The 26,495-nt window shown below is 37.7% G+C and overlaps 1 protein-coding gene and 1 long non-coding RNA gene across 16 annotated transcripts in view; one reads left to right on the forward strand and one right to left on the reverse strand.

Annotated features, from left to right (window-relative positions):
* Positions 1 to 245: 245 nt before the first annotated feature.
* RUFY3 (RUN and FYVE domain containing 3) overlaps positions 246 to 26,495 on the reverse strand; it is a 71,361-nt gene continuing 45,111 nt past the window's right edge. For 5 of the 15 annotated variants that reach the window (XM_072748819.1, XM_072748821.1, XM_072748823.1 and 2 more), the window contains 14 exons: positions 25,573 to 25,696; positions 23,666 to 23,727; positions 22,390 to 22,455; positions 21,261 to 21,330; positions 18,690 to 18,782; positions 16,892 to 16,975; positions 14,784 to 14,951; positions 13,792 to 13,889; positions 9,556 to 9,675; positions 7,947 to 8,046; positions 6,214 to 6,293; positions 4,138 to 4,165; positions 3,300 to 3,368; positions 246 to 1,648 (listed from right to left, as the gene is read on the reverse strand). In XM_072748819.1, the coding sequence (XP_072604920.1) occupies positions 1,505 to 1,648; positions 3,300 to 3,368; positions 4,138 to 4,165; positions 6,214 to 6,293; positions 7,947 to 8,046; positions 9,556 to 9,675; positions 13,792 to 13,889; positions 14,784 to 14,951; positions 16,892 to 16,975; positions 18,690 to 18,782; positions 21,261 to 21,330; positions 22,390 to 22,455; positions 23,666 to 23,727; positions 25,573 to 25,696 (1,306 nt within the window). In that variant the 3' untranslated portion in view covers positions 246 to 1,504. Of the gene's footprint in view, positions 1,649 to 3,299; positions 3,369 to 4,137; positions 4,166 to 6,213; positions 6,294 to 7,946; positions 8,047 to 9,516; positions 9,676 to 9,915; positions 12,182 to 13,791; positions 13,890 to 14,783; positions 14,952 to 16,891; positions 16,976 to 18,689; positions 18,783 to 21,260; positions 21,331 to 22,389; positions 22,456 to 23,665; positions 23,728 to 25,572; positions 25,697 to 26,495 lie in introns of those variants that run through there. The other 10 variants (XM_072748820.1, XM_072748822.1, XM_072748824.1 and 7 more) reach the window with 3 other exon arrangements.
* Positions 3,837 to 11,918, forward strand: LOC140597874 (uncharacterized). The gene is made up of 2 exons (XR_011999871.1): positions 3,837 to 8,671; positions 8,716 to 11,918. It is a non-coding gene; the product is annotated as an uncharacterized lncRNA (long non-coding RNA).

The raw sequence follows: 26,495 nt of genomic DNA on the forward strand, positions 1-26,495 counted from the left end.
TGTGTAAGTCACAATAAAATCTCAAGTGGCTAATTTTTCTTCCTTACATTCCATGTACACAGCTGCCACTTTTCAGTTTCATTCAAAATTACAAAATAGCTTTTGCTAATTTAGGATAATTCCCCATATTACCCTATAGCACCTAGAACAGTGCTGAAAACATGTAGGTGGCCCAAAATAAGAAGAGTGAAGAATCACACACAAAATTTTATTTAATGGGAAAAAAAACAGTCAACAATCTAGGGTAGAATTATTAGATTTTATTTTTCCCTAGTACTCTTAAAGCTCAGTTTCACCATGTAACAGGCCAGACTTCTGGAATAACAACTCTTTCCCAGGCTATAACGTTTTTCAGGAGAATTTATCAAGTACCATGGTTCTAGGATGTTTCCACCCCAGAATTCTAAACCAGTTACAGAATCATAGGTCTTAATTGGAATCAAACAATCTAGACACATGTAACATAATCAAAATAGCACATTCCACTTTTTTTCTTGTGGAATGCACTTCCCTCTTTTACCCCAAAGCGTTTGCTACAGAGATATTGGAGTATCACACTTTCCAAGAAACTGGTCTACCAGTTCTAATTCTTGGCTCAGCCTAAGGTTCTCTCTCATTCAAGAAAATTTAATAAATATTCTGAGCTAATTGCTCTCAGCCATGTACAAATTAAATTTGTTTTACTTTACACCTAAGCTTTGCTTTCAATACCTCCTAGTTGAAAGAGTCAAACCCTATCTCTAAAACACAATTTTATAACTTGGGAGAGCAGAGAAGGACTAGGAAGGGAGTTGGCTTTTATTTTGCAGTAGGACATTCTGAAAAGGGCAGATGTTTACTTTTGGAGTCATTAAGTGAAGAAATGGCAAATGTTTCTCTTACTCTGATATTTAAAACACTTGTAGGCCAGGACCTTTTTTTGGTCCTGAAACTATAATAAATTATATTGTTTTAAGTACATTCAAAATTTATATTACTCTTTAATTTCTTCTCCCTGAGTTTGGGTTCACAGTTTGGTAGGTACTTTAAAGAGGTAGTCAGTGGGGGTGAAGAAGAAACAAGGTTTGTCTAGCAGCACCTGGGGAAAATAGAGAACATCATTTTGATCTCAGTTAACATCCTTTTCTCCTTGAATCTGCAAATGTAATAGAGATGATCATTTTCCTTTTTCTCTTATCTGTATGAACCTTCTCATTATCATCCACCCCAGTTTTATCCCTATTAGCATAAATATGAATAGCCCCTCCAAAGACGTCATAAAATAAAGCCTTCAGTGTGGGTTGTTTAGATTTAGAAGAGAGAGGCTCAACTGAGTAACTTTTATTCAGTCATTAGGGAAAAAGAGCAAAATTTCCAGCACCCCCAACTACTGCCTTTTCTCCCTGGACCTGGTTGATTTAAATCACTCCTATCAACGCTGGAGTTGATTCTTGAGTTCTGGGCTCTAGGAGATCCTGACATCTAACACAGGTAGAGACATTTGTCCAGGTCTTGGCTTCCAGTCTTACGATGGGCTGGAAGAATATTGTTTCATCAGATGCTCGTGGCAGGGATTGCAAACTCGCTCAGGCTTGATACTTGAAGGAAGAGGCAGTTCATTTGTTGAGCAGGCATTACAGAAGGTTCCTCTGCAGTTCTTACACACGTTCTACAAGGAGAAGAGGAGGTTAGGTGGGGAACAGAAGAGCGGAGTGAACGGATGCATGGAATGTAAAAGGCCAAATAACAGTAAATGGCCAATGCCTAAATGCCTAATCAAGTGTTGGCTGAATGAGTGCTATGTGCAGATAGTATCTGAGGACACACCATCTCTGTCTACAAAGAAGCTTGCTGTCTAGTTCTCAGATCTAAATGAAGAGAAGCGGTGAAACAGAATTCCAAAGGATAATAAACACATAACTTATCTTTAGAATAGTTTCATTCATTGTATTCGCTTTTGGGTAGGCTACCAGTTTGTAAGTACCTAAGCATACTCCATATAAGGCAGGGTGAGTGACCTAGCAAAGAACTGGGTAGCCTGGGTTAATGTTGCTGAGCAGGATTCCTAATACACTGATGTGCTTACTGTTTTCCTATAATGCTCTATATGCACATCCTTTGGGAGATCAGTGTAGCAGGAGCACAGCTTTGTAGGGAAGTTAGTCTCTTTATTAAGCACTTCAAATCTTTAGTGGCCATGCCATTGGGCAGCACGTGGGTCACTCTGGTGAAGAATGACCTGTGCTGTGAAGGCCGTGAAGGGTAATTTCCCATTAATAATGCCACTTTCTCCCAAACAAGTCACCTTCCTGAGGGTGCAGGAGAGGCAGGGGTCACTGTTATTGAAAGCCTGGGAAGAATTTTCCTCTGACCTACTGCAGTTACTCTGCGTGGCCTCAGAAAAGCTAGAATTAGACTAGCTGTTTATTTGGGGACGTATTTATATAATTCCAATTCTATAAAGGCAGTTCATCTTTATCTGATTCTGCTAATTTAAGACTAGGTCATATTATAATTTTGCTTGTTAAAATTCAGCATGATTACAAATAGTGGCATGTGGATTGGAATTCAGAATTTGGGCCCATTTCCTTATCTCCTTGAAGCACTTGTTTCTTACAGTGATTTGCCCATTTCTTGGGCGTCTACTATGAAATGGGCACCATATTACATGCTGGGGGATATGCTGTGAGCGGGTCAAAGATCTGGCCATCCGAACACCTACTGTACCTGAACGTTCCCACGCTGCCCACTCTAAGACTGGGGAAGTCCTCAGGCAGAGACCCTTGAGGATCCATGGGGAAAACAAGTGGTTTCGGTGTAGATAGCTCATTTCCTTTACAGAGGTTGATCTCCCCCCACACCCCTGCCAAAAGAAACTATTGATTTGTTCTAAGCAGGATGAAGCATTAGAAGAGTATTGATTTTGGGGCCAAAGTCAGGTTGCAGCTGGGCTCTGTGACTTACAACTTGAGTAACTTTGAGAAGTGTAAATGTACTTAAAATATCTGAGCCTAAAGTGGTTTTTCTATAAACTGATGGCACAAAGGAGAGAAGACAGGGACTTGGCCTACACTTTATTACTTTCTTCATGTTAAATAGCACATTCCACACAGTAAGCACTCAATAAAACATTTAGTTACAAATTTATGCTTTAAATTATTTGTATTTATTTTAAAGGGAATTTACTGTGACAGAAAAAAATCCCTATTTTATAAATGCTTGTTCCTTTGCCTTTCTCCCCACTCTGCAGTCTACACAGCAAGATCCCTATATTAAAGGGAAATCCCCATGAAGGGCTTTTGGGTTCTCACCACTGTTACCTTTGTTAGGCTGCCATCTTCCTGGCACAGCTGACATATTTGTGGCTTTTCAGAGAGCAGTGGCTGATCCTAAAGCACATATTGAGCCAGTTAGTTTCTCTTAGCCCCCAAAATATTAAAAACTAAAACTCAGAATATTCATTTTTTTAGTCACAAAATTAATATACAGTATAGACTATCTGGAAACTAAAGAAACAAATTACATATGGTCCTAACACTTTAATACAACTCTGGTAATCCTGTCACTATCTTTGGAGTTATTTTTGTTTTTATAATAATGTGATTTTATTTATAAAAAGAAAATTCAAGGATATGAGTGTGAAGTACAAAGTTCAAAAAAGCTCCATTCCTCCTGTCCTCCTGTATCATCGAGAATGGAAAGGAGCAGGCTTTTTTTTCTTACAACCTATTGGATAAATAACAGAATGGCTCAGTCATGGCCACATTTATCATCTTTCTCATGCAGTTGTCATATCCTATTACATTTGCAAATTATCTTGCAACCATTTATATTTATTTCCAAGTGATCAAGAAGTATTTTTTTTTCTGTTTTATGGAAGGGGAAACAAAGGGAAAAAGAGGTACAGTGAGCCCTCTTAGGCCTCACGAAGAGAATTTCAAGCAAGAAGACGTGCTGTTTATGTAGTAAATTGCTCAGAGCTGAGCTACTTCTGATGACAGTTTCAGGCAAATGCCTGTTTGTTAAGGCTATTGTTAGGAGGGGCCACAGGGGCCTGTGTGCATTCTCCGACTTTCCATGCTGCCTGCATACAGCTAGGGATGGCCAAGTCAATCACATCATTCATACAAGCTATGTGTGAACAGGAGAATCCATTACCTGTCCATCCACGGGGCGAGACGGCAGCCTATAATGAAGATTAAAAACAGTAGCAAACAGCAATTTATTATATTTCTAAATATAGACATCCCAAAAGCACAGAAAAAAGCAACGCTATGGTTCTTTTATGTTGTTGGGAGTGACCAAATTGTTCATCTTGATCTCCAACGAGAGGAAACTTTGGTTGTTAAATCTATTACAATCTGATGCTTGACCCACGTTATGGTTCCTGTTTAAAAATGGACTTGGAGTCCATTTTAGTATGTTCCTTTTTTCAAACAAGAAAGTAGTTGAGCATTTGTACCCCAGCCTGTAAAACTCCAGTGGTCAATGCAATACATTTTAATAGTTTTGTAATGCTATTATGGAAATCTACCTGTCATAGGTCGTGTTTTAGTCCCTTCTCCCAAATATTCTTAAAATGTAAACTTTGGCAAATTAATCAGTGTAAGGGGAACGAATGAGATTGCCACAGGTGTACCCATTGAGGCTGAACTATTTCTTCCTGAGACCTGGCTGGGCTAACCCTGATTTTCCCAATTTGGAACAGCACTGAAGAAGAGACGCAGTTCTGGGGATAATATACCACAGATCTACAGGGGCTCAGATTCTCTTTCACTGAGTGGCAGTGTGACCACTGGAGTGACTAGGTTTTCAAGCTGTTCCCTGGGCCATAATCCCATGGGTATGGTTAAGGATTGCTGTTCCGGCCAAGACAGGCTCCAGAAGCAGCTATTCTGGAGAACATGGAGAACAGAGACCAAGGATGTCAACAAAGAAGACCTGAGAAGCAGGGACCACTTAGGTGTGCCACCTCACCTCTCTGTGCTCCTCAGTTTTCTCATCTCTAAGGGAGAAATAGATGATTCAATTTTCCCAAGGAGAATGACACTTTTAAGATCATGAATGCGAAACACACTTCTTAAGCCGCAGAGCACAACAGAGACCTAGGTAGTGTGTGGTCTCACATTCCCCAGGCCTAAATCAGAGGCTGGCACCCAAAGTACTCCTCGTTGTTGGTAAATGATTAGGCTTTCGTCTGGAATGGGGCTGATTCTCCAAGCTCTGTTAAGCCCTCATTAATTTTACAGCCTTTCTGGCTCCTTTTTGTGGCCCCCCGACCTGTAGGGTAGTTTAAAGTTAGTCCTGGACCAAGGCCATGCTCTCTTAGGGAGTAAACTTCAAGGCTTTGAAATCATTCTGGCTTTGGAGGCCAAGTACCTGCATCATGAGTCTTTTGTTGGACTGTGTGATTTATCTTCTGCAACAGCTACTTTGTTCTAATAGTGACACACTTGTCTCATTCTTGAGGCAGCAAAGCCTGGATAGGGAAAGCTGCTAAAAATGCTGTACGGTTCTCTCCAATCCCCTCTATGGTATCTTTCTTGTGACTAACCTTTGCTGTTGCTGCTGTTGCTATGATAGACTGATTTTTGGAGCAGTTTTAGGTTCACCGCAAAACTGAACAGAAAGTAAGTCCTGACATTCCCCATATACTTTGCCTGCTCTCCCCCCAATATCAACATTCCACAGCAAAGGGGTAAACTCTGGTGTTATAATCATCGATGAACCTACATTAACACATCATTAACTTCTCAAGTCTGCAGTTTGCATTAGGGTTCACTCTTGGTATTGTACATTCTAGGGGTTTGGACAAATGTAGATCATTTATCTATCATTATAGTACCATATCAGTATTTTCACTGTCAAAAAAATCCTCTGTGCTCATCCACGCATACCTCCTAAACCCCTGGCGACCACTGCCTCCATGATTTTGGCTCTTCCAGAATGTTATACAGTTGGACCTCCTTCATTTTTTAATGCAGTGGTACTATGTAATATTTTGTTTTGTTAAAAGTCAACTTCCTTGAAGGGATCCTATGCTTCTTCTGAAATGTACTAAATGGGGTTGGTTTCATGTGTGTTCTCTGGTTGATTTATTCACTCCCCTGTCAAAAGGTCTTTCTGGAGTGTTGATATTACAAGTCAGTGTCTGTTCTGTGCCAGTGCCATTGCCAATATATATCAAAAGCCCCCTCTTTCCCACCATCCCAAAATAATGTTCTATCTTAGTACTTTATTAACAAACACCTGTGGCTTTCGTCCAGGGGCTTTTTTAGTTTAACATTTTCCTCTTGAATTTTGTGCTTCCCATCCTGCCAAAAGAAAACAGCCCAATTTATTAATTATTCAGAATGCTAAACGATGATGCAGATTTATTTTTCCTGTACTGTTTTAGCCTAGGTATAAAAACTAAGCAGCTTTTTTCTTAGGGAAGGAATTAAACTTTCAAGATATTTTTCCTCTTTCTTTGCTGTAAGCCGTTTCTTTACTAATTATTCTGATTGAGTTTGCAACTAATGATTTTTAGAGTAGGTATTTTCCTTAACTCTTGTAATTCAAATAAAATTCAGAATATATCTTAAATAAAATTCAGAATATATCTTAATTATTTACAAAGTGAGCTCAAGGTACCAGTTACTTCTTGGGGTATCTTAGTTACTTCTATATATCTGTGTCTCCACCCCGCCATCCCAGCTGAGCTCTAGAAAACTGATAAAACCAAGCACCCCCATATCTAGCAGACTGCAATCCTCTGGACACTCAGTCAAGCCACTGCCACAATGCCATGACCACTTACACAGCTTGAGGAGTTTTCTATTCTGAAGGACCAATGTAAAGTTCTAAACTGCTTTTTTACCAATGCTTGTAAACCCTGCCTGGACAACTTTAGTGACAAACTCTGTGGCACACACACACTGCTGTCTGCCTAGAGCTGCTATCTATCAGCCTCCGAAAATAGAATGCATGTTCTCAGACCACTCAAGTATCAAGGAAAGGAGGTTAAATCAACATTTACACTCCTGGAACCCCTACTGCAGGGCAATTCAAGATTGAGAAATTTAAGGCCTCACTGGAAAAGCACGGTAAGACAGGCCAAGAATTTAAGTAAATCTAATTAGATTTTGTTTGCTAAACTAAACTAATAAAGGTGCCATGCTACAAAAAGAGCAGTATTTGCACACTTTAAATTAGTAATAATGACTACTATATAATAAATTTCTGTTGACTATTTGCTATTCTCCAGCAAATTAGCATCTCTTTCTCTAGATATTTTAACTTCTTGCTTATAAATTTGTCCTGCTTTGCTATATATAATATAAACAAAGAAGCTACCTTTTCCTCTGGGTTTGTCTTTGACAGAAAAGGTATTCCATACTTCTCATTTTATTATTTGAAGAGGCTGGCTCCTGTTTCCTGGGTCCCAGAGATGGTCTCACTCAATTTTAGCTTCCTCAGCATAAGCTGGGGGTCTCTCTCTTAAGACTGTTCTGTATAAACTTCTACTGTTGCACTTTAAGGGGTATTACTTTCTTTTTCCCAAGCAACTCTAGTTCTAGTTTTCCCAAGAGAAGTACCTTGAGTATACCAAAACTGAAATCCTCATGATTCTGAAAGAGGCATACGGAAGCAAATCAACATTTAAGACAATTCTGTTAAATGGAAATCAGAGTTGGGAAGGATTACTATAACATATTATTAAATATATTAGCCAGCAGAAGTCCAAGGAACACAAGTTTCTATTAAGATACCAAAAATAACCTAAAGTGAAAGGGCTAAGAGGGTCACTGAAAATCATGGTTATGAATCCTCTTTTCCAAGTGAAATCAAGTTAAAGAGAGTATCTAGAGGTAGCATGAGAATCAAGGCCTTGTGTTCACTCTGGGTTTTGTCTGCCATCTGCATACTGTCTGGCTCGTCAAGGTAGCTTCGAAAAATAAATGAACAAGGGTAATAACAAATATTACCATTTTGGGTTCTGGCTTCTGAGAACCCTTTCCTGGGATGCTCCTGTTGTTTTGTAACCTTCTTTCTCTTTCCTGTTTTAGTTCTAACTCAAGCTGGTGCCTGGGATGGGCAGGAAAGGAAAAGGATCAAAATTTGGATTTCTGCACATACATTCTCTAAAGAATGCCAAACCCCTTTCTTAGAGCTCAGCAATTCAATTTTAATACTTAATAAAAAGTTACCAGATATATATGAACAATCAAGTTTTAAGGTGCTAAAACACACTACATTAAAACCACTAACACTAAAATATAGACAATATGTTTAATTTTTCTTAGATAATTAAGAATGTACTTTGAGGGGTGGCTCAGTTGGTTAAGTGTCTGCCTTTGGCTCAGGTCACGAATTCAGGGTCCTGGGATCCAGCCCCAGGTGGGGCTCCCTGCTGCTTAGCGGGGGGTCTGCTCCCTCTCCCTCTGCCTGCCACTCCTCTTGCTTGTGCTCACTCTCTCAATAAATAAATAAAATGTTAAAAAAAAAAAGAATGTGCTTTAAGATCTCCCAGTGCCTATGGGTCACCACTCTGAATATCAGTATTTAATATTAACTCTTAATAAAGAGTTGTAGTCAACTGAATGACATTTAGTAGGATTTACTATAATTACAAGACAGTATTTACAAAATGTCAACTAGAAAACAATATGAAAGCATCAACACTGTAGTCCCATTTCATCTTAATTAGCTGGTCTCTCTTTTTTTTTTTTTTTTTTTTGTTTTTTTTTTTTTTAGCTGGTCTCTCTTTAATGTTCAATGCCCAGTTATTTTTTTTAAAGGTTTATTCATTTATTCATGATAGACAGAGAGAGAGAGAGGCAGAGACACAAGCAGAGAGAGAAGCAGGCTCCATGCTGGGAGCCCAATGCAGGACTCGATCCCAGGACTCCAGGATCGCGCCCTGGGCCAAAGGCAGGCGCCCAACCGCTGAGCCACCCAGTGATCCCTCAATGCCCAGTTATACTGTTAGCCACCAGTGTCCTTACTAGCCACGTGCTTTTATATGGAACAACAAAGTTTTCTTTATTTGAAGTCAGTGGCTTTGGCAAAGAATTGAGTCTCATTTGACAGACAATATATGGAAGAGTGGCTAAGGACTTGGGAATCAGAGAAAGACTTTTAAAGTGCTGCCACTTACCAGCTGAACTGTGTCGATCTGGACAAATGAACCCATCTAAGCTTTAATTTCATCTGAAAATGGGTAATACAGTGACCTACTAGCAGGATTGATGGGAAGTATTAGGACAAAATGCCTACATAGTAATTTGTAAGGTTTCTGGCACACAGTAAAAATGTAGGGAATACTGTTATTAGTGTTATGTTGGCTATTAATTCTCTTATTCCTTTCTATTTGTCTGGGACTTGAGGTTCTACCTTCCTAATTCTTTGATCGCAAAGCATGTTGACATGATTTGGGAATGCTGATATATGTGAAGCTTCCTGGATACTAATTCCAGAGAAAGGACATCGCAGAGACAGAACAGAGAGGGCTGGATCATGGGACCCCCCTTCTCTCACTGCTAGCCTTAGCATTACCCACGACCACCCTTGCAGGTCCTGCCGCCCTCTCTTCACCGCTGCTTTGTGAGCTCCTCCACTTCCAGCTGCAGACTGTTTATCTTGTCTCCAAAGTCCTGCTTGAAGAGCCGGTTGTCCAACTCGGCAGACTGGCGGCCCCGCTCAGCCTGGCGCAATCTGGATGTGAGCCATATGAACTCGTGATAAAAAACAAAAGCCATGGTGGGGAGGAAGACCAAGTTTACAACACAAAATAAAGCAACCCAAGGAAGAGGGCATGGAGAGACAGAGGGAAAAAAAGCCTTGTAGGACACAGGGGAAGAAATTATACGGGAATGGGGTGGGGTAGGGGTGGGGAGATGGAGAAAAAAATTCTAAAAGAAAAGCAAGATGAAGGTGAACCAGGCAGAGGAAAAGTTGATTTTCCATTTTTTTTTATTCTAGTACTACAGTTTACAGCCATTAGATGATAAACAATAAAACATCACTTTTTAGAAAATCCATATCCAAAACCAACCTCAAGTACACAGTAATTAAAGTCAAATCCACTTTTTTGTTTGTGTTTATTTCCTAATAGGTTTGGTACCTTATATTTCTGCTTTACACACACAACTGGAACTTGCAAACGGGCAACTACCTTCTTATATGTGAAATTAGAACATTTTCCTGGTCCCTTCCCTATATCACAATTATATTAAATCACTGACATTATACATTAACCCTTACCTAGGCTTTGAGTTCTTCTAAAAGGAAAAGCCTCTGTCAGAGTTTGGCCATCTCTTTCCTTTTCCATTCCTACCAGGTGGTGTGTGACTAAGTGGACAAACAACTTCGCACCGGGTCTATATAAGAGTCCTGATCATATTCTCTGGAAAATTCTAATGAATATTTTCTTCTATATATCCCATAACTTTGCACCTCTAAAGAAGCATGTTCTAAAAGGTGAAACATCTGGGGCTCTATAGAATAGAATTGGAAAGCATGCTATCTGTAGTCTTTGAAATGCTTTAGTGTTTGAGCACTCTTCCCAAACGCTCATAGAAAAGGCAATTCATCACCACAAAAGGTTGATGAAGGTACGAACAGGTGCAAAATTATAACAACTAAAATAAGTTCAAGAGCACAGGTTATTCCATGAGGTTGGTCATATGCTCTTTGACTTGACTTTGGTTCAAGTCTGTAAGGATCTACAGAAGCACACATGAAATCTGTCTTACTCTCTTAATTCTGTTTTTTTCCAAGAAGGTAAAGAGTTTCAAAAGCTAGAAGCAAAGGGGGGTTATCTTTGTTCCCACCTAAGCAGCTGAAATGCTGCAAATCATATCAAAGTGAGAAAATTTTTGTCAAAACTTTTTGAAGGAATGAAGGCTTATGTAAAGCTTGTTCCCCCAAATCAAAAGTCATTAAAAAAAATCCAAGTATTTATAGGATTATTTACAATGTAAAGCCTAGAAAGGGGTAGATCTGTGGTCACTTAGAAAAAGAAGCCCTGCTAATTACTGTGTATGGATATCTACTGGGAATTTTTATTTTTAGACTAAATAATAATAAAGAGTTTATCATGTATTTCCTATGCTGAAATGGTTCACTAATAATTAGATTGTTAGTTTCCCGGAGATGTTAGCAAATCTCCCTTCGGAACAGAAAGTAATAGAAACTCTGGAGGAAATGTTTCTAGCAAGAAATGACGGTGGAAAACCATCACCCATGTCTATACCTTGTTGTCTTTACTCCAAAAGGAAAAGCAGGATAGATTTGAAAATTGTGTAGTGTTGTGCGGTTTGTTTGTTTTTTTATAGGAGATGAGTTTTTTTCATTAAAATTATTTTCTCTGAGCTACCTAAATAGGAAGTGGAATTGCAGGAAAATGGCAGAGGTAGAAGATGACAAATATTAGGAGGGTTTTCCAAGCTTCCACATTATTATGTTATCATAAGTTACCTAAATCACTAACTTTATCTCTATGTACTTTAATGAAATGTAAGGATGCGGGTTTTCCCCCCAAAAGTCACTAAGGCAAAAAAGTTGCAAGCAATCTTAGTTACTGAGAATAGAACTGTAGTGAAATACTAAGTACTTATCCGTGGCTTGGGGGGTAAACCTACACAAGGAAAGTGGGAAGGGGCCATGGCCTAGGAGACAGAGCTACTTTAGAAGAGTTCAAGTCCATACGGCTGTCACCTCCAGTTCACCACAACACAGTGGCACAGCAGGCTCATTGGTACAGACAGCGCACCTAGAATCTGATATTGTCTGGGGCTGAGTTGTAAAGGCATCAATAATATATGCACACAGGGTCCAATCCCTAGGTGTTTTTTTTTTTTTAATGGTGTGTTTGTTTATTGGTCAACTCAGACGTAATTTCTCAAAGTTTATTTGGCAATTAATTAAGAACCTATACTAAATGTTCTAACTCTGGGGAGAAAATAAAGAAGAAAAAAACCCACGGCCTATATATCAAATTTTTTTTTTTTTTAAATCCAACAAATTCAGAGTCAATTTTTGGTGACATTTTATATAGAATCAGAACTTAAATGTAATAAGTTTCAGATTTCTTTCTTTACAATTAAGTTGTACTTCAGACTTGAGAGGTGACCAACTGCAAAATGCCTAATGATGTTTTGGGATCAGTTTATTTGCTGCACTATTTAAGGTCTTTGCCTGTTTCACCAAATCCTTTTCACTAAATTAGTAAAATAAAAATAAAATGGAGTGAAAGGGGAATGAGAAAAATGAATAAATGGGAAAGACAAAAATAGCAAGAGATTAAGTCAGCTTAAAATTTGAAGTCAGTCATTATTTTAGTTCTGTCTACTTCAAATGCCAAGTCAAAAAAACTACTGAAAAATGATTCTATACAACATTTCAGAAACACAATTTATGAACACCAAAATTAATTTGTTAAAATCATAAACATATAACTGCTTGTGAGCACGCACTTAGAGAGCTTTCTAGATAGACTGATTCCTTTTTACTTAAAGTTGGCCAAACCAGAAGTTTCAAATGTATTTACTAATTTGGAATTAACTTGTGAGTTACCATTAATGTGCAGTGTCATTCAGGACCCTCCCTGGTCAAGACTTATCTGAATAAAAGACATCCATTCATCTGTTCATTCATGCATCTGCTAAGTGGATGCCTTGTATGTTCATGGCATTAGGATCCAACGAGGGAACTTAGAAACTCATTAACTAACCTTGAGGAACTCACACTCGCATCAGAAGATACATATGTAAAGGGCTATAACATGAGGCAGAAAGTGACGAGAAAGCAGTACAGATGGTACAGAAAGGTACAGATGGCTACAGGAATTCCAACCAGGCCAATGGGTATATGATTGTTAGCTGAGCAGCAGCCACAGAGGAAGCTTTGGAGAGGTGGTGGCATTTGAGCCTGAGTGTAAAAAATGGATCTGAAGAATGAAGAAGTGGGAAGAGCAAGGGCCTTTCTAACTGGTGGAAATATCAGGGCAGGCAATGGAAGGGGAAAGTGCAAGCATGGGCAGTATGGCTCAAACAAAAGAAGGGTCATCAGTGGGTGTTAAAGGTGGCAACGCAGACTGTCAACACAGAATGACCGTAGGTGCCGGGCTCCTTCAATCTTGAAATCTCAGCCATTTCTCTCGGCAGCTGAGTCACCAGGAAGAAAATGGTGGTTTCAGTCATATAGAGAAACAAAAGCAGCACAGAGAAGGAATGTGTTTCAGGCAGACTGAATTGTAGGTACCCATCGGGAAAAGCTGCTCAAAGTTGATGAAAACTCAAGACTGGTTTCCAAAGGGGGACAGAGCTGGAGACAGATCTAAGATTGTGGGCTGGGGTGACAGTGGACACGACAGAAGTGCTCAGGAGAAAGAAGAGAGACAAGGGAGATGGGAAGGAGGAGAAAAAGGAGTTAAAGTATGAGAAGGGCCTTCAGGATCCTGGCATCATGAGCATGAGTGCATTCCAAGACTTTAGTGATGAAGAATAGAAAAACTGCAAACATATTTAAAAGTGCTTTCATCCTTTGTATCTATATCCCTCCCTCAACAGGACACTGAAATGGGATTATGTCAGAGTGTTATTGTTCTGCTGTTCATAACAGCCTCTCAAGAGGCTGATGTTTTTTAAAATTATGTTTTCAGTGACATCTTAGAGAAACACAAAATTTAACTGGCTCTCTACCAGCATGTCTGGTGTTAAGTTGGGAGAATTTAATACACTTTGTTTGCCAAATGCGTAAACACATTCTCTTCCCTCCTACCGTGTAGTGAAAGTCCAAAATGTTTCACTAAAGAAATAGCACTTTTACCTTTGTTCGAGTTGTTTGATGGTAGCAGCCATCTGATTAGTCTTCTCTTCCAAACGACTGTTTAATTCACTTTTCTGTTTTACTCCTAAGTCTGAACTCTGTTATGGAAAAGAAGTATGAGTGATGTACACAGAACATAAAATCCTGAAATAAATCACACATGCCTGTTGAACCTAATGGTAAGTGGGAAATTGAGAAATAGAAATGCTCACTAATTTGTGTATCAGTTAATTCCCAAATGGAGAAAAAATAAAAAGCAACTTTTAAAACTAGTATTGCTATATGCAGCTTTGTCACAAAACTGAACATCAGAAGGCTCATCAATTTATATTTCAGTATAAGAACTAATGGAATATTGCTCAGCAAAACAAGTCAGTCAGAGAAAGACACATACCATATGATTTCACTTATGTGGAATTTAAGAAACAAAACAGATGAACATTGGAGAAGGGAAGGAGAAATAAAATAAGAGGAAAATGGAAGCAACCATTAAGAGATGGTAGACTCTAGGAAACAAGCTCAGGGTTGCTGGAGGGGAGGTGAATGGGGGATCAGATAACTGGGTGATGGGCTTTCAAGAGGGCACCTGATGGAATGAGCACTGGGTGTTATATGCAAGTGATGAATCACCAAAGTCTACCCCTGAAACTAATAATACAGTAGGTGTTAAAAACTGAATTTAAATAAAGAATGAAAAAAAAGCTAATGGAATATATAACTCAGTTGGCAGATTAGGCTAAAGTGTAGAAATGATCTTATAGGGTAAAAAAGACCTCTTTTCCCACTAAAATTTGAAAAGTAGCCATAGCTTTCCAGAACAGCAACACAGAATCCTATGATGGTCTGACTTCTAAAGTGGTTTGTAGGCAGCTAGCCTCAAAATGAGATGTGACTTTTCCCTCTAGTATGTAAAGTGTGATTCTAGAGAATAAGAGGGGCAGAGGGAACCCCGGGAGTTTAGAGCTAGTGAGCCTACTCCTTATTTCCCCTACCTGCAGTTTAAAGGCAAGTTCATGCTTGAGAGCCCTGAGATCATCCAGCTGCTGTCGCAGAGACACCAGGGCGTCCTGCTTCTCACAGACATCCTTCTCCAGCATCTTCATAGCCAATTCCATCTCCTGTCTCATGCTGATCTGGATCTCCAGTTCTTTTTCAACATCCTGCCCCCAAAAGTAAATAAATTGCTTATTCTCTTTCCTCAACTAAGTACAAACTATGAAATTCCACAGGAAAAGGTGTAAATTCCAAAACTCTCAGGACTGAATATTTTGGCAAAATAGGTACAAGCTATCATTCAATGCAAGGATATTAACAAGAATAGTAATTAGGATAATTATAAAAATATAAAAATATTTACTCAATAATTTACAAACCTGAAAAACTTAGTAGGCCAGAGATAGTCCTATTTAATATGTCTAAAATACACACACATTTGAGGCACTTCATTATAGTAAGACAACTGGTGTCATGTCTTATTATAGAATGTACATAAAGTACTACAGTAGCCAGCATAAAATGAAGCACTTGCAAGTCTCTTCAGTTTGGATGTTGTTGACATATTCAAGAGCCCAAGGAACCCAAAAGATACTCTGGGTCCCCAGGGTAAACATCTCAGTAAGTGGGAATGATTGATATGGCTAACTGAATTTTTATATTAACTTAACATGAAACCACTTTTTGGTTCAACTATTATTAATGCAACATTATTTGGATGATCAAAGATACAAAGATCTGAGGTTCTTCTGTATCCATGCTATGTCTAGGGCTTATCTAGGACCTACTTGCTTGGCTTCCTTCCCTTCTGAACAACCATGTACCTTATTGTGACAAAAGGCTGTGGAAAATTTTGTGTAAGATATTTAAGTCCCATGTGTCACTTAATTGAGGTATTCCTCTGTGTACAGGTAGCATGATTTAATGATATTGCTTCTTAAAAGGCAGACATGTATTATTTCTAGGATCTTATAGAAAATATTTTGAGATCTAATCCATAAACACATAGGAGAAAAATGATAATTATTTCAAGAACGTTAAAATTATATTGCCGCTTTCTCAGAACATCTGAAATTCTATTCAGGAGACTTGGTGATCATTTTTAGTATAAACTAAATCACCTTTATATTCAGGCTTCTCCCTGTTTTCAGAGACACTATTGGTTGTGGGAGAGTCTTTTGTTTGTCATACCATCAAAATTGCAGGAGGAGTTAATTTACCAAACACCAGGGATGTACCGGAATACTAAAACTTGGATAAAATCTATCACAGGAATATTATTCATTATTATACATTTACACCCCCCCCCCCCCCCTCTAAAGAGACACATCACAATCTTTGCAGAGTAAGGACTGAAGTAGGAGTGAGGATCACAAAGTTTAAAAGAGTAGGTTCCATACACCTAATGTTCTTGTAACACAAACTATAAAAGAAAAAAAAAAATTAGCAAAGTCCTGGCTATTGAGAATACTCAGAAAATGGACCGGGAAAGCATTTTAGGGGATATGGGTTAAAAGGAGTGAGAAACATACACCTAAAACTAATGTAACACTGTGTCTGAACAGTACTCAAATAAAGAAAATTAACTAAAAAAAGAAAAAAGAAGAAGTCTTAGAAGCAACTAAAGTTATCACTGTAAGAGTTACAGAAGGCCTCTGTATGCACAACAATCTCTTTAGTAAATATTATGATATGGAAAAAAATCCATGCTAATAAGACTTAGCTAAAAGGGCTTCCTAGATGTCATTTTAGTTGAATCACATAATTAAAAGCTTTCTACAGTTTTCCAATATGCAAAATCCACTATATTAATCAATAAGCTGCTAGCCTTTCCTATGGAAGAAGGTCCTTGATTAAGGATGTTTTATGCAAGTAATGTCCAGTGAAGGTAAAAATCAACCATATGAAAGTTTGTCTTTATGGCTAATTATATTCATAATAAATATACTCAAAATTTAAAAAAGGAAGAGTGAGAAACAGTTTCTTAGATCTAAAAAAATCTGCTGAACCACTACTAATTTTCCTGAGCCTGGTCTGTAAGATCAAACCTCTAAGTGGGCCTTTATGTTTAATGGGTTCCTGAACTACAGAACATAAGTGAAGTTACCAGTCGCAACTGTGTCTCCTCCTTTAAATGCTTTCTGGCTTCACTCAGTGCTTGCCCTTCTGAAGTTCTGTCCTGCTTAGGACCCTTAAAAAGAAAAATAAAATAGTACATATATTTAAGGATTTAAAAAAAATCTATACATAGCACTGCTGTTTAGTAAGGGAAAATGATTATATTTAATTAAACAGGTATAACAGTGAATAAAGACAACAAAGAAACTGAAGCAGCTTAGTAAATAAAAAATTCTCAGCAGAATTGGGTTTCTTGCCATTTTGTTTAAAGCCCTAAGACAGGTTACCAAATCAAGTGGAAGAAGTCTTAAAAGTCATCTTCTAAAAACAAAGTAGCATTCACTGTAAAATAGAATTAGGCCAAAGGTTCAAATAGTAGTCTATTCCTTCTCCATAGATCTCACATTTGGAGTCTTCAGCCACCCAGAGAGATCATTGCTTGAAATAAGTAGGTCACCAGAAAATTCTTCTGAGCAGTCACAGTGGTTTTCACAAAGTCCACACATTAAACACATTACTCCTAGAAAACTACTTTAGTCCCCACTCAAAGCCTCACTGCTTTACTCTTTTTTATTCATTCATTCATTCATTCATTCATTCAGAGAGAGAGAGAGAGAGAGAGAGAGGCAGAGACACAGGCAGAGGGAGAAGCAGGCTCCATGCAGGGAGCCTGACGTGGGACTTGATCCAGGGTCTCCAGGATCACACCCCAGGCTGCAGGTGGCGCTAAACCGCTGTGCCACGGGGGCTGCCCTTGCTGCTTATTACTCTTTAGGAACAACTTTAATAACTATGGATAAATTTGGATTCCTAGGTCACAGAAGGTTAGAAGCATGCAGATAAAAAGGAGTGGGGAGACCCCAATACAAATAGCAGTGAGAAACAAGAGATGCCAGTGAGATCATTAAAGCAGAGATAAAGCACCCAGAGCAATCTGGAAACATTTAAGTATAGGTGCTAGAAGCTCTATCAATTCCAGCAGCGTCATCATAAGTTAGTATGGAATTGTCGATGTTGATAATCAGGATCTTCAGTCATCATAATGGCCTAATGATGTTTTAAATTATATATTCTACCTAAGGCTGCTTAAGACTGTGCAGTACAGGGGGATCCCTGGGTGGCGCAGCGGTTTGGCGCCTGCCTTTGGCCCAGGGCGCGATCCTGGAGACCCGGAATCGAGTCCCACATCGGGCTCCCGGCGCACGGAGCCTGCTTCTCCCTCTGCCTGTGTCTCTGTCTCTGTCTCTCTCTCAACTAACTATCATAAATAAATAAATTTTTAAAAATTATATAAAAAAAAAGACTGTGCAGTACATAAAAGGTTTGCAAAAAATCTTTGTAGACATACACAACGAGTTTGATACTTTAAGAGATTAAGGTATCTAGAAAACTCATTTACGTGGTAACTTCCACTGGTACCAGATAAACACTTCTTACAAAGCAGTAACATGGTCTGAAAACAGTGGTATATTTAATATAATAAATTTAACACTTAAATATAGTACAAATCATTAGTATATAACAGTAAGAAATTGAGTGAGACCAGCTTGAAATCTCTCAATAGACAGAGGTGGTGGTGAAACCAAGGCGCATCTGTAGGCGGGGCCTCATGCCTGCATAACCTCCATCATTACCCGATTCTGCATGGAGTCTCAGTAAAAACAGTGTGCTTGATATGTGCAAGTGCTTGCTGCTTTCAAACAGTCCTCTAGAGTAGAGGCTCCCCTCCCCCTGCTCACACATTAACACACTCTCTGGGAATATTTTATAAATCCAGTAAGGTTAACCTTCCGATTGGATTCCAATATGTAGGAACTTTCCTCTTTAACTCGTTCCATTTCTTCTTGTAAGGTAATAATCCTGTTGTTTGCAACTGCAAGCTGTTGAAAAACAAATTTAAAAAATAATCTTTTATCTTTCTTTTTAAACATAGGGTAAGATAATTCATGATCCGCTGGTAGGACATAATTTTCAGGCTTGAATATTCTTAGAAGGAGAGAAGGTTATCTTTAACCAAACCACATAAAAATATATCAGGAAATGTATTTTTAAACTAAGTATATAAAAATAAAAAATATCTCCTATTGCTGCTTTTTGTGTAAACTCTTTTCAGCACCAAAATGTTAACTTAAAGATTGTTTACCTCAAAAGTGTTCTCATGGGTAACTTTTATTTAGTTACAATACCTATTTCTAAAATGTTTAATAAAGAGGTCACCTCAGGCCTTGAAACTCATCTTACAAACCCTACGTAAGATTTTTGGTAGATGATTTTTAAAAGTGAAAAAATGGAACTCCAAAGTTCTCACTCTAAAAGATGCCATTAAGTACTGAAATTGAACAAAGTCATTTCAGCACCTAGAAAGGTAAAGGTAAGGTAATGTTATTAACAGTACACTGTTCAGAGGAAACATTTATATCGGCGTTCCACAGGATGGAAAGTAAAATGGAAACATTTATTCCTCTTCCGCACCTGCTAAACTTGATTCCCCACAGAGAAGATGGAAGAGCCTGAGTGAGCATAGGAAAGGCACTCAGTAGGCTCCTCTTGGCCAGGCTAGTCTCCCTTTACATGATCTCCTCACTAGCAGTGGGCACAGGTTCTGTTTGGTTCCTGTTCTAAGTGAGTAAGTGCAGAGGAGCCAGGGCTCATGCATGCTTCCCAGAGGCAGGTCTGGAAGCCCATATATACCTCTCTGCTCCATGGGCCTAACAAGACATAAAAAAAGTTAACTCTGGACAAGTGGGCCTGCTTCCTAGATCCAGAGGTATCTTCAAAGAGGTTCTCCCAAGACCTTAACATCAGAGAGAGTATTAGGAAATTATGGCTGTACATCCAAGTGGGGCTTCTAATTCAGCTTTACCAATAATAAAGTGGATATTTATCTATCTTCATCTGTTTAATTCTACTCATTTTATCACACCAGTTCAGAACTCAGGGGAGGAAAGGAGGGTTTTTGTTTTTTACCGGCCCTCTTAAATCCAAAATGGATGGAAATGGGAAAAGATAGATCTGATTTGTCTTATCTGTTCTTTATAAAGCCTATGCACAGGGCTTACCTGTCTCTAAAAATTCAAAGTTTAAAGTAAATAAATGTTACTGGTAAAATAAGTACATGAATGAATAAATTAATATTGCTAATAAAATAAATCTAGGTCAGGAGGAAAAGTCTTGTGACTGAGGGAATAAAATTAATGACTATATTTACTGGCTGCTTATGGTATATCAAATATTGGCCTGAGTCTTTATGTATTATCATTTAATTCACACAAAATCTTACTATTATTTTATCATTCCCATTTTACAGAGAAGGCCAAGAAATAGAGGCTTAAGTTATTGGCCAGGATTAGAAAGTTAGCAAGTGCCAGAGCTGGGTGGGACATGAACCCAAGGAGCCTCGCTCTAGAGATCATGCTTCACTGCTGGGCATATTGCCTCAATAGAGTAACTAACAGCAGAATCACAGTACAAACGTCTAATCAGATTATTTCAAAAGCTTTGTAGGGTGAAATTCTAAGGATCATTTCCATTAAGTTTTAATATAATTTAAGAATTTATATTGAAAAGTGAGGTCCACAGAGCTGAGTAATAAGGAAGGTGTTTTAAAGTTGTAACAATGGAAATGTTCTGAAGGAAACTCTTTAAACAGCATCCTCCTGACTGCTGCTTGAATTTGGTTTTATATAAACCAAATTTATGCCATGGTATATAAGAGGATATACTGATATTTCCTATAATAAGAAATCAGTAAGATAGGTAAGATATAGTTAAGATAAAGTCTTTGCCACCTGGAAAATTTAAGATTTTTCATAGAAACCTCTAATGCTATTGAAGAAAAAAATTTGTAGTTTTGCCACTGATGAGTTAAAATATTTCTTTATTAATCAGAAGCAAAACATGAGGTTAATTTTTATTCTTACTTTGGGGGATTTTCTAAGGGTTTTCACATATTTATTCTTCTGTGATCTTCAGAGTAACTATGAGGCTGAAAGGAGAAGTATAAACACCCTCATCTGCCAGGAAGGGAACTGGGCCTCTTGGGAGGTCAAGTGAGTTATGTGCTCAGAAGCACATGACTTGTAAGCAGCATGACAGGCAAGCAGGGACTGCTGGCCTTCTGACCAGTACTAAGTTATCTACACTATCTCCTTGGGGTCAAGGAGAAAATAAGGCCCATGAGTGTGGGAGCTTGCTTATCTGGCACACATAAGTCAATGCACACATAAACCTTTGTCTAGTTCTGGCACAAAAGCAGTACTCAAATGTTTACTGAATGAACAAATGATGAGTATCAAGAGATATGCTTCCACTAATGCACATTATTAAGTTGTATGTCAAAGAATTTCCAAAACACTTACCTCCTCTGTCAGTTTAGTGTTGGATTTTTCTAATGCATCCACTTTTGCCTGAAGATTGTTTACCGTAGCACTATCAAGAGAAGAAAAAACACGATGATTTCTCTTGAAAAAATAGAACATCCTGTACTTCCCAGGTAAACATCCATCACAGGTATTATCCATCATCAAATGTCCACAATTCATGATGGACTTGTAGGCTCTGAGACAGTTCACAGTAGCTGCGGATCCTACCTATTTTACTCTTGGTACTAAAGTCTATATTTAATAAGCACTTGTTGGATAAAATAAGAGCTGATGCACTGCACAGTCAACTTTAAAGACTACTTACTGTCATGTTTCTATTTCACTATCAAATGTAGGTGTACTTTTACTTGACTAACATCTCCATAATTCACTGTAGTCATTATTAGTTCTTTGTCTCCAAAGAAAATATACTTAAATTATTCTTGGATTTTCTAGCTGAAACCAAGACTACTCAAAATTTAAACTGCTACCAGTATACTCCTATTATAGTTCTTAAATTATCTTTATAAGAGAATTATAAACAAAATAAGAGTTACTGGATATATAAATTTTTCTGAATTATTCAACAGTTTTTAGCATAACAAGAACATCAATGTACTTGAGAATACCGATAGACTATTTCATGTTCTGGACAGTTCTGAAAAATACTTAGTATTTGGTAAATTAATGGTAGTGATGGTGAAGAAAGGGTAAGTTAATATTATCAATTCAATGTATATATGAAAAATGCAAGGGACCAACATGATACAATTCATCTAAAGGTACTAAGGCAATGAGTGGTTTGCCCAAGATCAGTCTTAAAATATGAACCAAGAGGGCTGCCACTTTCACCTGTGTATGTCACATGTTTAAGAATTCTTAACTGAATATACTTATTTAATCACTAGTTATTAATTACATACTAATCTTATACTGCCTTTCACTAAAAGTGCCCAAATTGTTAAATGACATTTATTTAGTGCCTAGCTCAGTGCCTGGCAGGCAGGAATTCTATGTATTTTTGTTGAGTATCGACTGCCTGAATTTAATCCTCATGGCTCATGAGTTTATTCTTCCTTTCCTTCACAACAAAATCCCCAGTAAAGTAAAAGTATTTATTCTTTACTTTAGATGTCTGTTGAGTTCTTCTACATAGTTCTTCTGATCCAGAATTGCAGTAATCTGGCCATCTCTGGGGTGGAAGGCAGAGTTGGGGGGGTTAAATTGGAAATAAAATAATAAGATTAGAAGTCCCAAGAGCTCCCCTTCCTCAATCTTTTTATATAATAAAGGAAAATTGTGCCACACATACACTGAACCAGAAGACAGACCTGATATATAATGCCCCCAATAAGAAAGACACATTTAAAAAATGAAACAAAAAATTCCCCATATTAATAAAGCCTTTGTTATAGCTTACATACCTTAATAACTTAGGTTAAGGGTGTAACATTATAATCTATCAGAGGCATTTAAAAAATAAAAATTTTCTTGTCACAAATGAGACACTTTTTAGTTTTGCCATTACTACTTATAACAACAATTTTCCATTTATCATAGGAATTGAATTAAACTGATTTTGGTATAATAACATTTGTTCCCAGATGTTATTTATTTGCTTTTCCATGCTAATTTTATTTCAAAGTGAATGGTATAAAAAACTTTTATAAAGATCAAGTGTTTATTATTACATGAGAAAATAGAGTGGAAACAGGAGGTTCACTTCTGGAACCAACTAATTTATAACAGGCAAGTTAAAGAACCAGACTTTTCAAATAAAGTAAGATCAAGGCCACACACCTCTACTGCTACAGTTAAAGAACAAATGACATAGTATTGGCTCAATGTCCAAAGTTAAGAACTTCAGATTAATTGTGCTTTGAACTGCTAAATTTACAAAGAGTATCAGGTACATTCTGATGTCTAATTTCTAAGGACTGTATGGACATTTTAACAACTTTTTTGAAATAACTTTAGATTTACAAGAGTTGAAACACTAGTACAGAGCTCCCACAGACTCTTCACTCCATTACCCTTAATGTAAACATTTTACATAAGTCCACAGTACATGTTTAATATTTCAAATTTTAAGAAAACTGAAAATGCAATCCTCCTGGATTAAGAGGACCATGTTTTCAAACACTACTTCAAAAGATGGAACACCGAATTCCTTTATAAACCCTTTCATTTTATAAGCCCTTAAACCTCACAGTAGGAAAATCACTTAACTAAAACCTCTTTTAGGGCTTAACAGGCACAACTGTCAGATCTTTTTGGCAAGACTATTAAAACTATATTATCATAAATTCTTTCAGCAATTCTGTTAAAGCACTACTGTTATAAACTGTAAATGCTATCAAAGAAAATTAAAGAAAAAAGAAACTTAATTTTCCCATACATACCCTTCACTACCTTTACTGCTGTTCCCATCCTTGAGATACATTGAAAAATCTATAACTCCAACCTACAGAGAGAATTTTCAGAATTTAATATAAAATCAGATACTTTTTCCAAGGCATAATACAATGTCTCTTTCTGGGCACTCAAAACAGTAATAAAGTCATGGCAGTTATTTGAAATTTATTTTTATTATTTTTATTTTTATTTTATTTATTTTATTTATTTATTTAGTTAGTTTTAAGATTTATTTATTTATTTATGATAGACATAGAGAGAGAGAGAGAGGCAGAGACACCAGAGGAGGGAGAAGCAGGCTCCATGCTGGGAGCCCGACGTGGGACTCGATCCTGGGACTCCAGGATTGCACCCTGAGCCAAAGGCAGGTGCTAAACCATTGAGCCACCCAGGGATCCCCCTATGTTTATTATTTTTAATAAAAAAAAGATTTTATTTATTTATTCATGAGAGAGACAGAGAGGCAGAGACAGAGGCATAGGGAGAGCAGGCTCCCCACTGGGAGCCTGATGCAGGACTCAATCTAGAACTCCAGAATCAGGCCCTGAGCCAAACGCAGACATTCAACTACTGAGCCCAGGAATCACAATTATTTGAAATTTTTGATGAAAATTTAATGTTTTATTTTCTTATAATCAAGAACTTGAAAAGGGGTGAAAGTAAGTAATGAATCGAGATTAAGGCAATAGGACCCGAAGACCAGGTCATGAAAGTCAACACAAGACTCCAAGAAAGTCCACAGAATGCTTATTATAAATTTAAGGCTTAAAGTTTCTTTCTCTTTTGTTTTTCTCAAGTATTCTTCTACTGAACCCCTATTCACTTTTAGGAATAATATTTTAAAAATTCTAAATACAGAAAGAAAGCACATCTCCTTGAAGAAGTTTCAGAAAATACAGGTAAGTAAAAGGAAGTAATACAAAACACCCATTGTCCCAACACTCAGACAGGACCACTGTAACATTTTGTAATTATTCTTCCAAACTTTCACTGATGTACTATATCTAAATTTTTCAGGACTGCTATATTATTATCATTCAGCTTATTTCTTTTTTAAAATCCAGGTTAAAATATCATACTTCCTTTCCATTTTCTCAGAGAAAAAGTAACAGAAATTTGCTGTAGTATTTCATAGAGAAGGGGTGAGAAAGAGAGTGAAAATGACTTTACCTATTGAGCAATTAATATGTGCCAGGCTGTGTACCAGGTACATCACATGTACTTTTTTATTCCACACCATAATTCTATGAAATAGAGATAACTCTTTTTTTTTTGTCCCTGTATTATAGCTAAGAAGTGTGAAGCATCAAAAAACTAATGACAAAATTAATTCAGCAAGAAAATAAAGAAGGAGAATCTGAACCTAAAGAGTGGCTTCAGTCTGTATTTTTTTTTTTTAAGATTTTATTTATTCATGAGAGACACACAGAGAGAGGCAGAGACACAGGCAGAGGGAGAAGCAGGCTCCCCGCAAGGAGCCTGATGCAGGGACTCGATCTCAGGACCCTGGGATCACGCCCTGAGCCAAAGGCAGAGACACTCAACCACTGAGCCTCCCAGGCGTCCCTTCTGGCTGTATTTGTAACTACCATGCTTGTATATGTATTTTAGCTTGTGTGTGTGGGCGGGGGGTCGGGGGGAAGGTATTTTAGTCTGTACAAAATATTTTAAACAGGGACCACGTCAAGACAATAATTCTATAAAACTTTCATAATACATAAGTGAGTCAACTTCGAAGGAAAAACCAGTTGTTTACATTTACATCAAAAGTTTTAAAAATCCTACTAGTGACTCACAGAATTTCCCTTAATTTGGTTTATAATCTGATCAATCCAAATTCTGAGATAGCAGAACTCAGAGTTACACACTTGGTAACTGAGCATCTTTTGCATACCTGAGAGTCCAAGTCTTCTCCTTTCATACAAAAATTGGCATCAATGACATTCAGACCCACCAAGAGACCAGCAATTATGGCTCCTTCTTCTTCCATCATGAGGGCATTGGGTTCATAGAATTCACTGTAAGAGAAATCCATGGAATACCAATAATAAAACCTCAAGAATCCAATGATGTAATCTTGAGACAAGCAGAAAATTCTGGCCTCATAGTTAAATATGGATACTATGACAACAGTAAAAAAGTAAAAAAAAAAAAAAAAAGTATGGGCTTAGATAGTTTGTTTTAGATAACAGGTACATGACTAGACTCTAGCTTTCCAGCTGAAAGAAAAGTGATCAGAATGAGATTTTCACTGAAATGATTACCTATGCTTTCCCCATACATTTGTATTTAAGATGCAAGGCATAATTTTTCGATCTTTAATGGGTCTTTAAAAAATTATTTTGTTTTTCAGAATTTGCCTCAGAGATCTGCTTTATTTATAGGTAGGTGTGTCCTGATACCACACTGTTATTTTAATTTGCAATTACATGATAGCTAGTGAACTTGTGTGTATCTTTACATATAAAAGACTTATTTATTTTTTTGAGAAAGACAGGGTGTGCGCATGCAGGTGGAGAGAGGGGCAGAGGGAAAGGGAGAGAAATCCTCAAGTAGACTCCCTGCTGAGCATGGAACCTGAGGCAGGGCTTCATCCCCTGACCCTGAGACCACCACCTGGGCTGAAACCAACAGTCTGACACTTAATCAAGTGAGCCACCCAGGCACTCCTGTATCAATTTTTAAAGTAAAACACCCAATGTGGGGCTGAACTCATGACTGGGAGATCAAGAGTTGCATGCTCTGCTGACTGAACCAGCCAGCTACCCCCCTTTTTATGTTTACTAGCCATTTTGATTTTCTCTTGTGAAATGCCTG

The sequence above is a fragment of the Vulpes vulpes genome, chromosome 2 (assembly GCF_048418805.1).
Source record: "Vulpes vulpes isolate BD-2025 chromosome 2, VulVul3, whole genome shotgun sequence".
NCBI lineage: Eukaryota > Metazoa > Chordata > Mammalia > Carnivora > Canidae > Vulpes > Vulpes vulpes.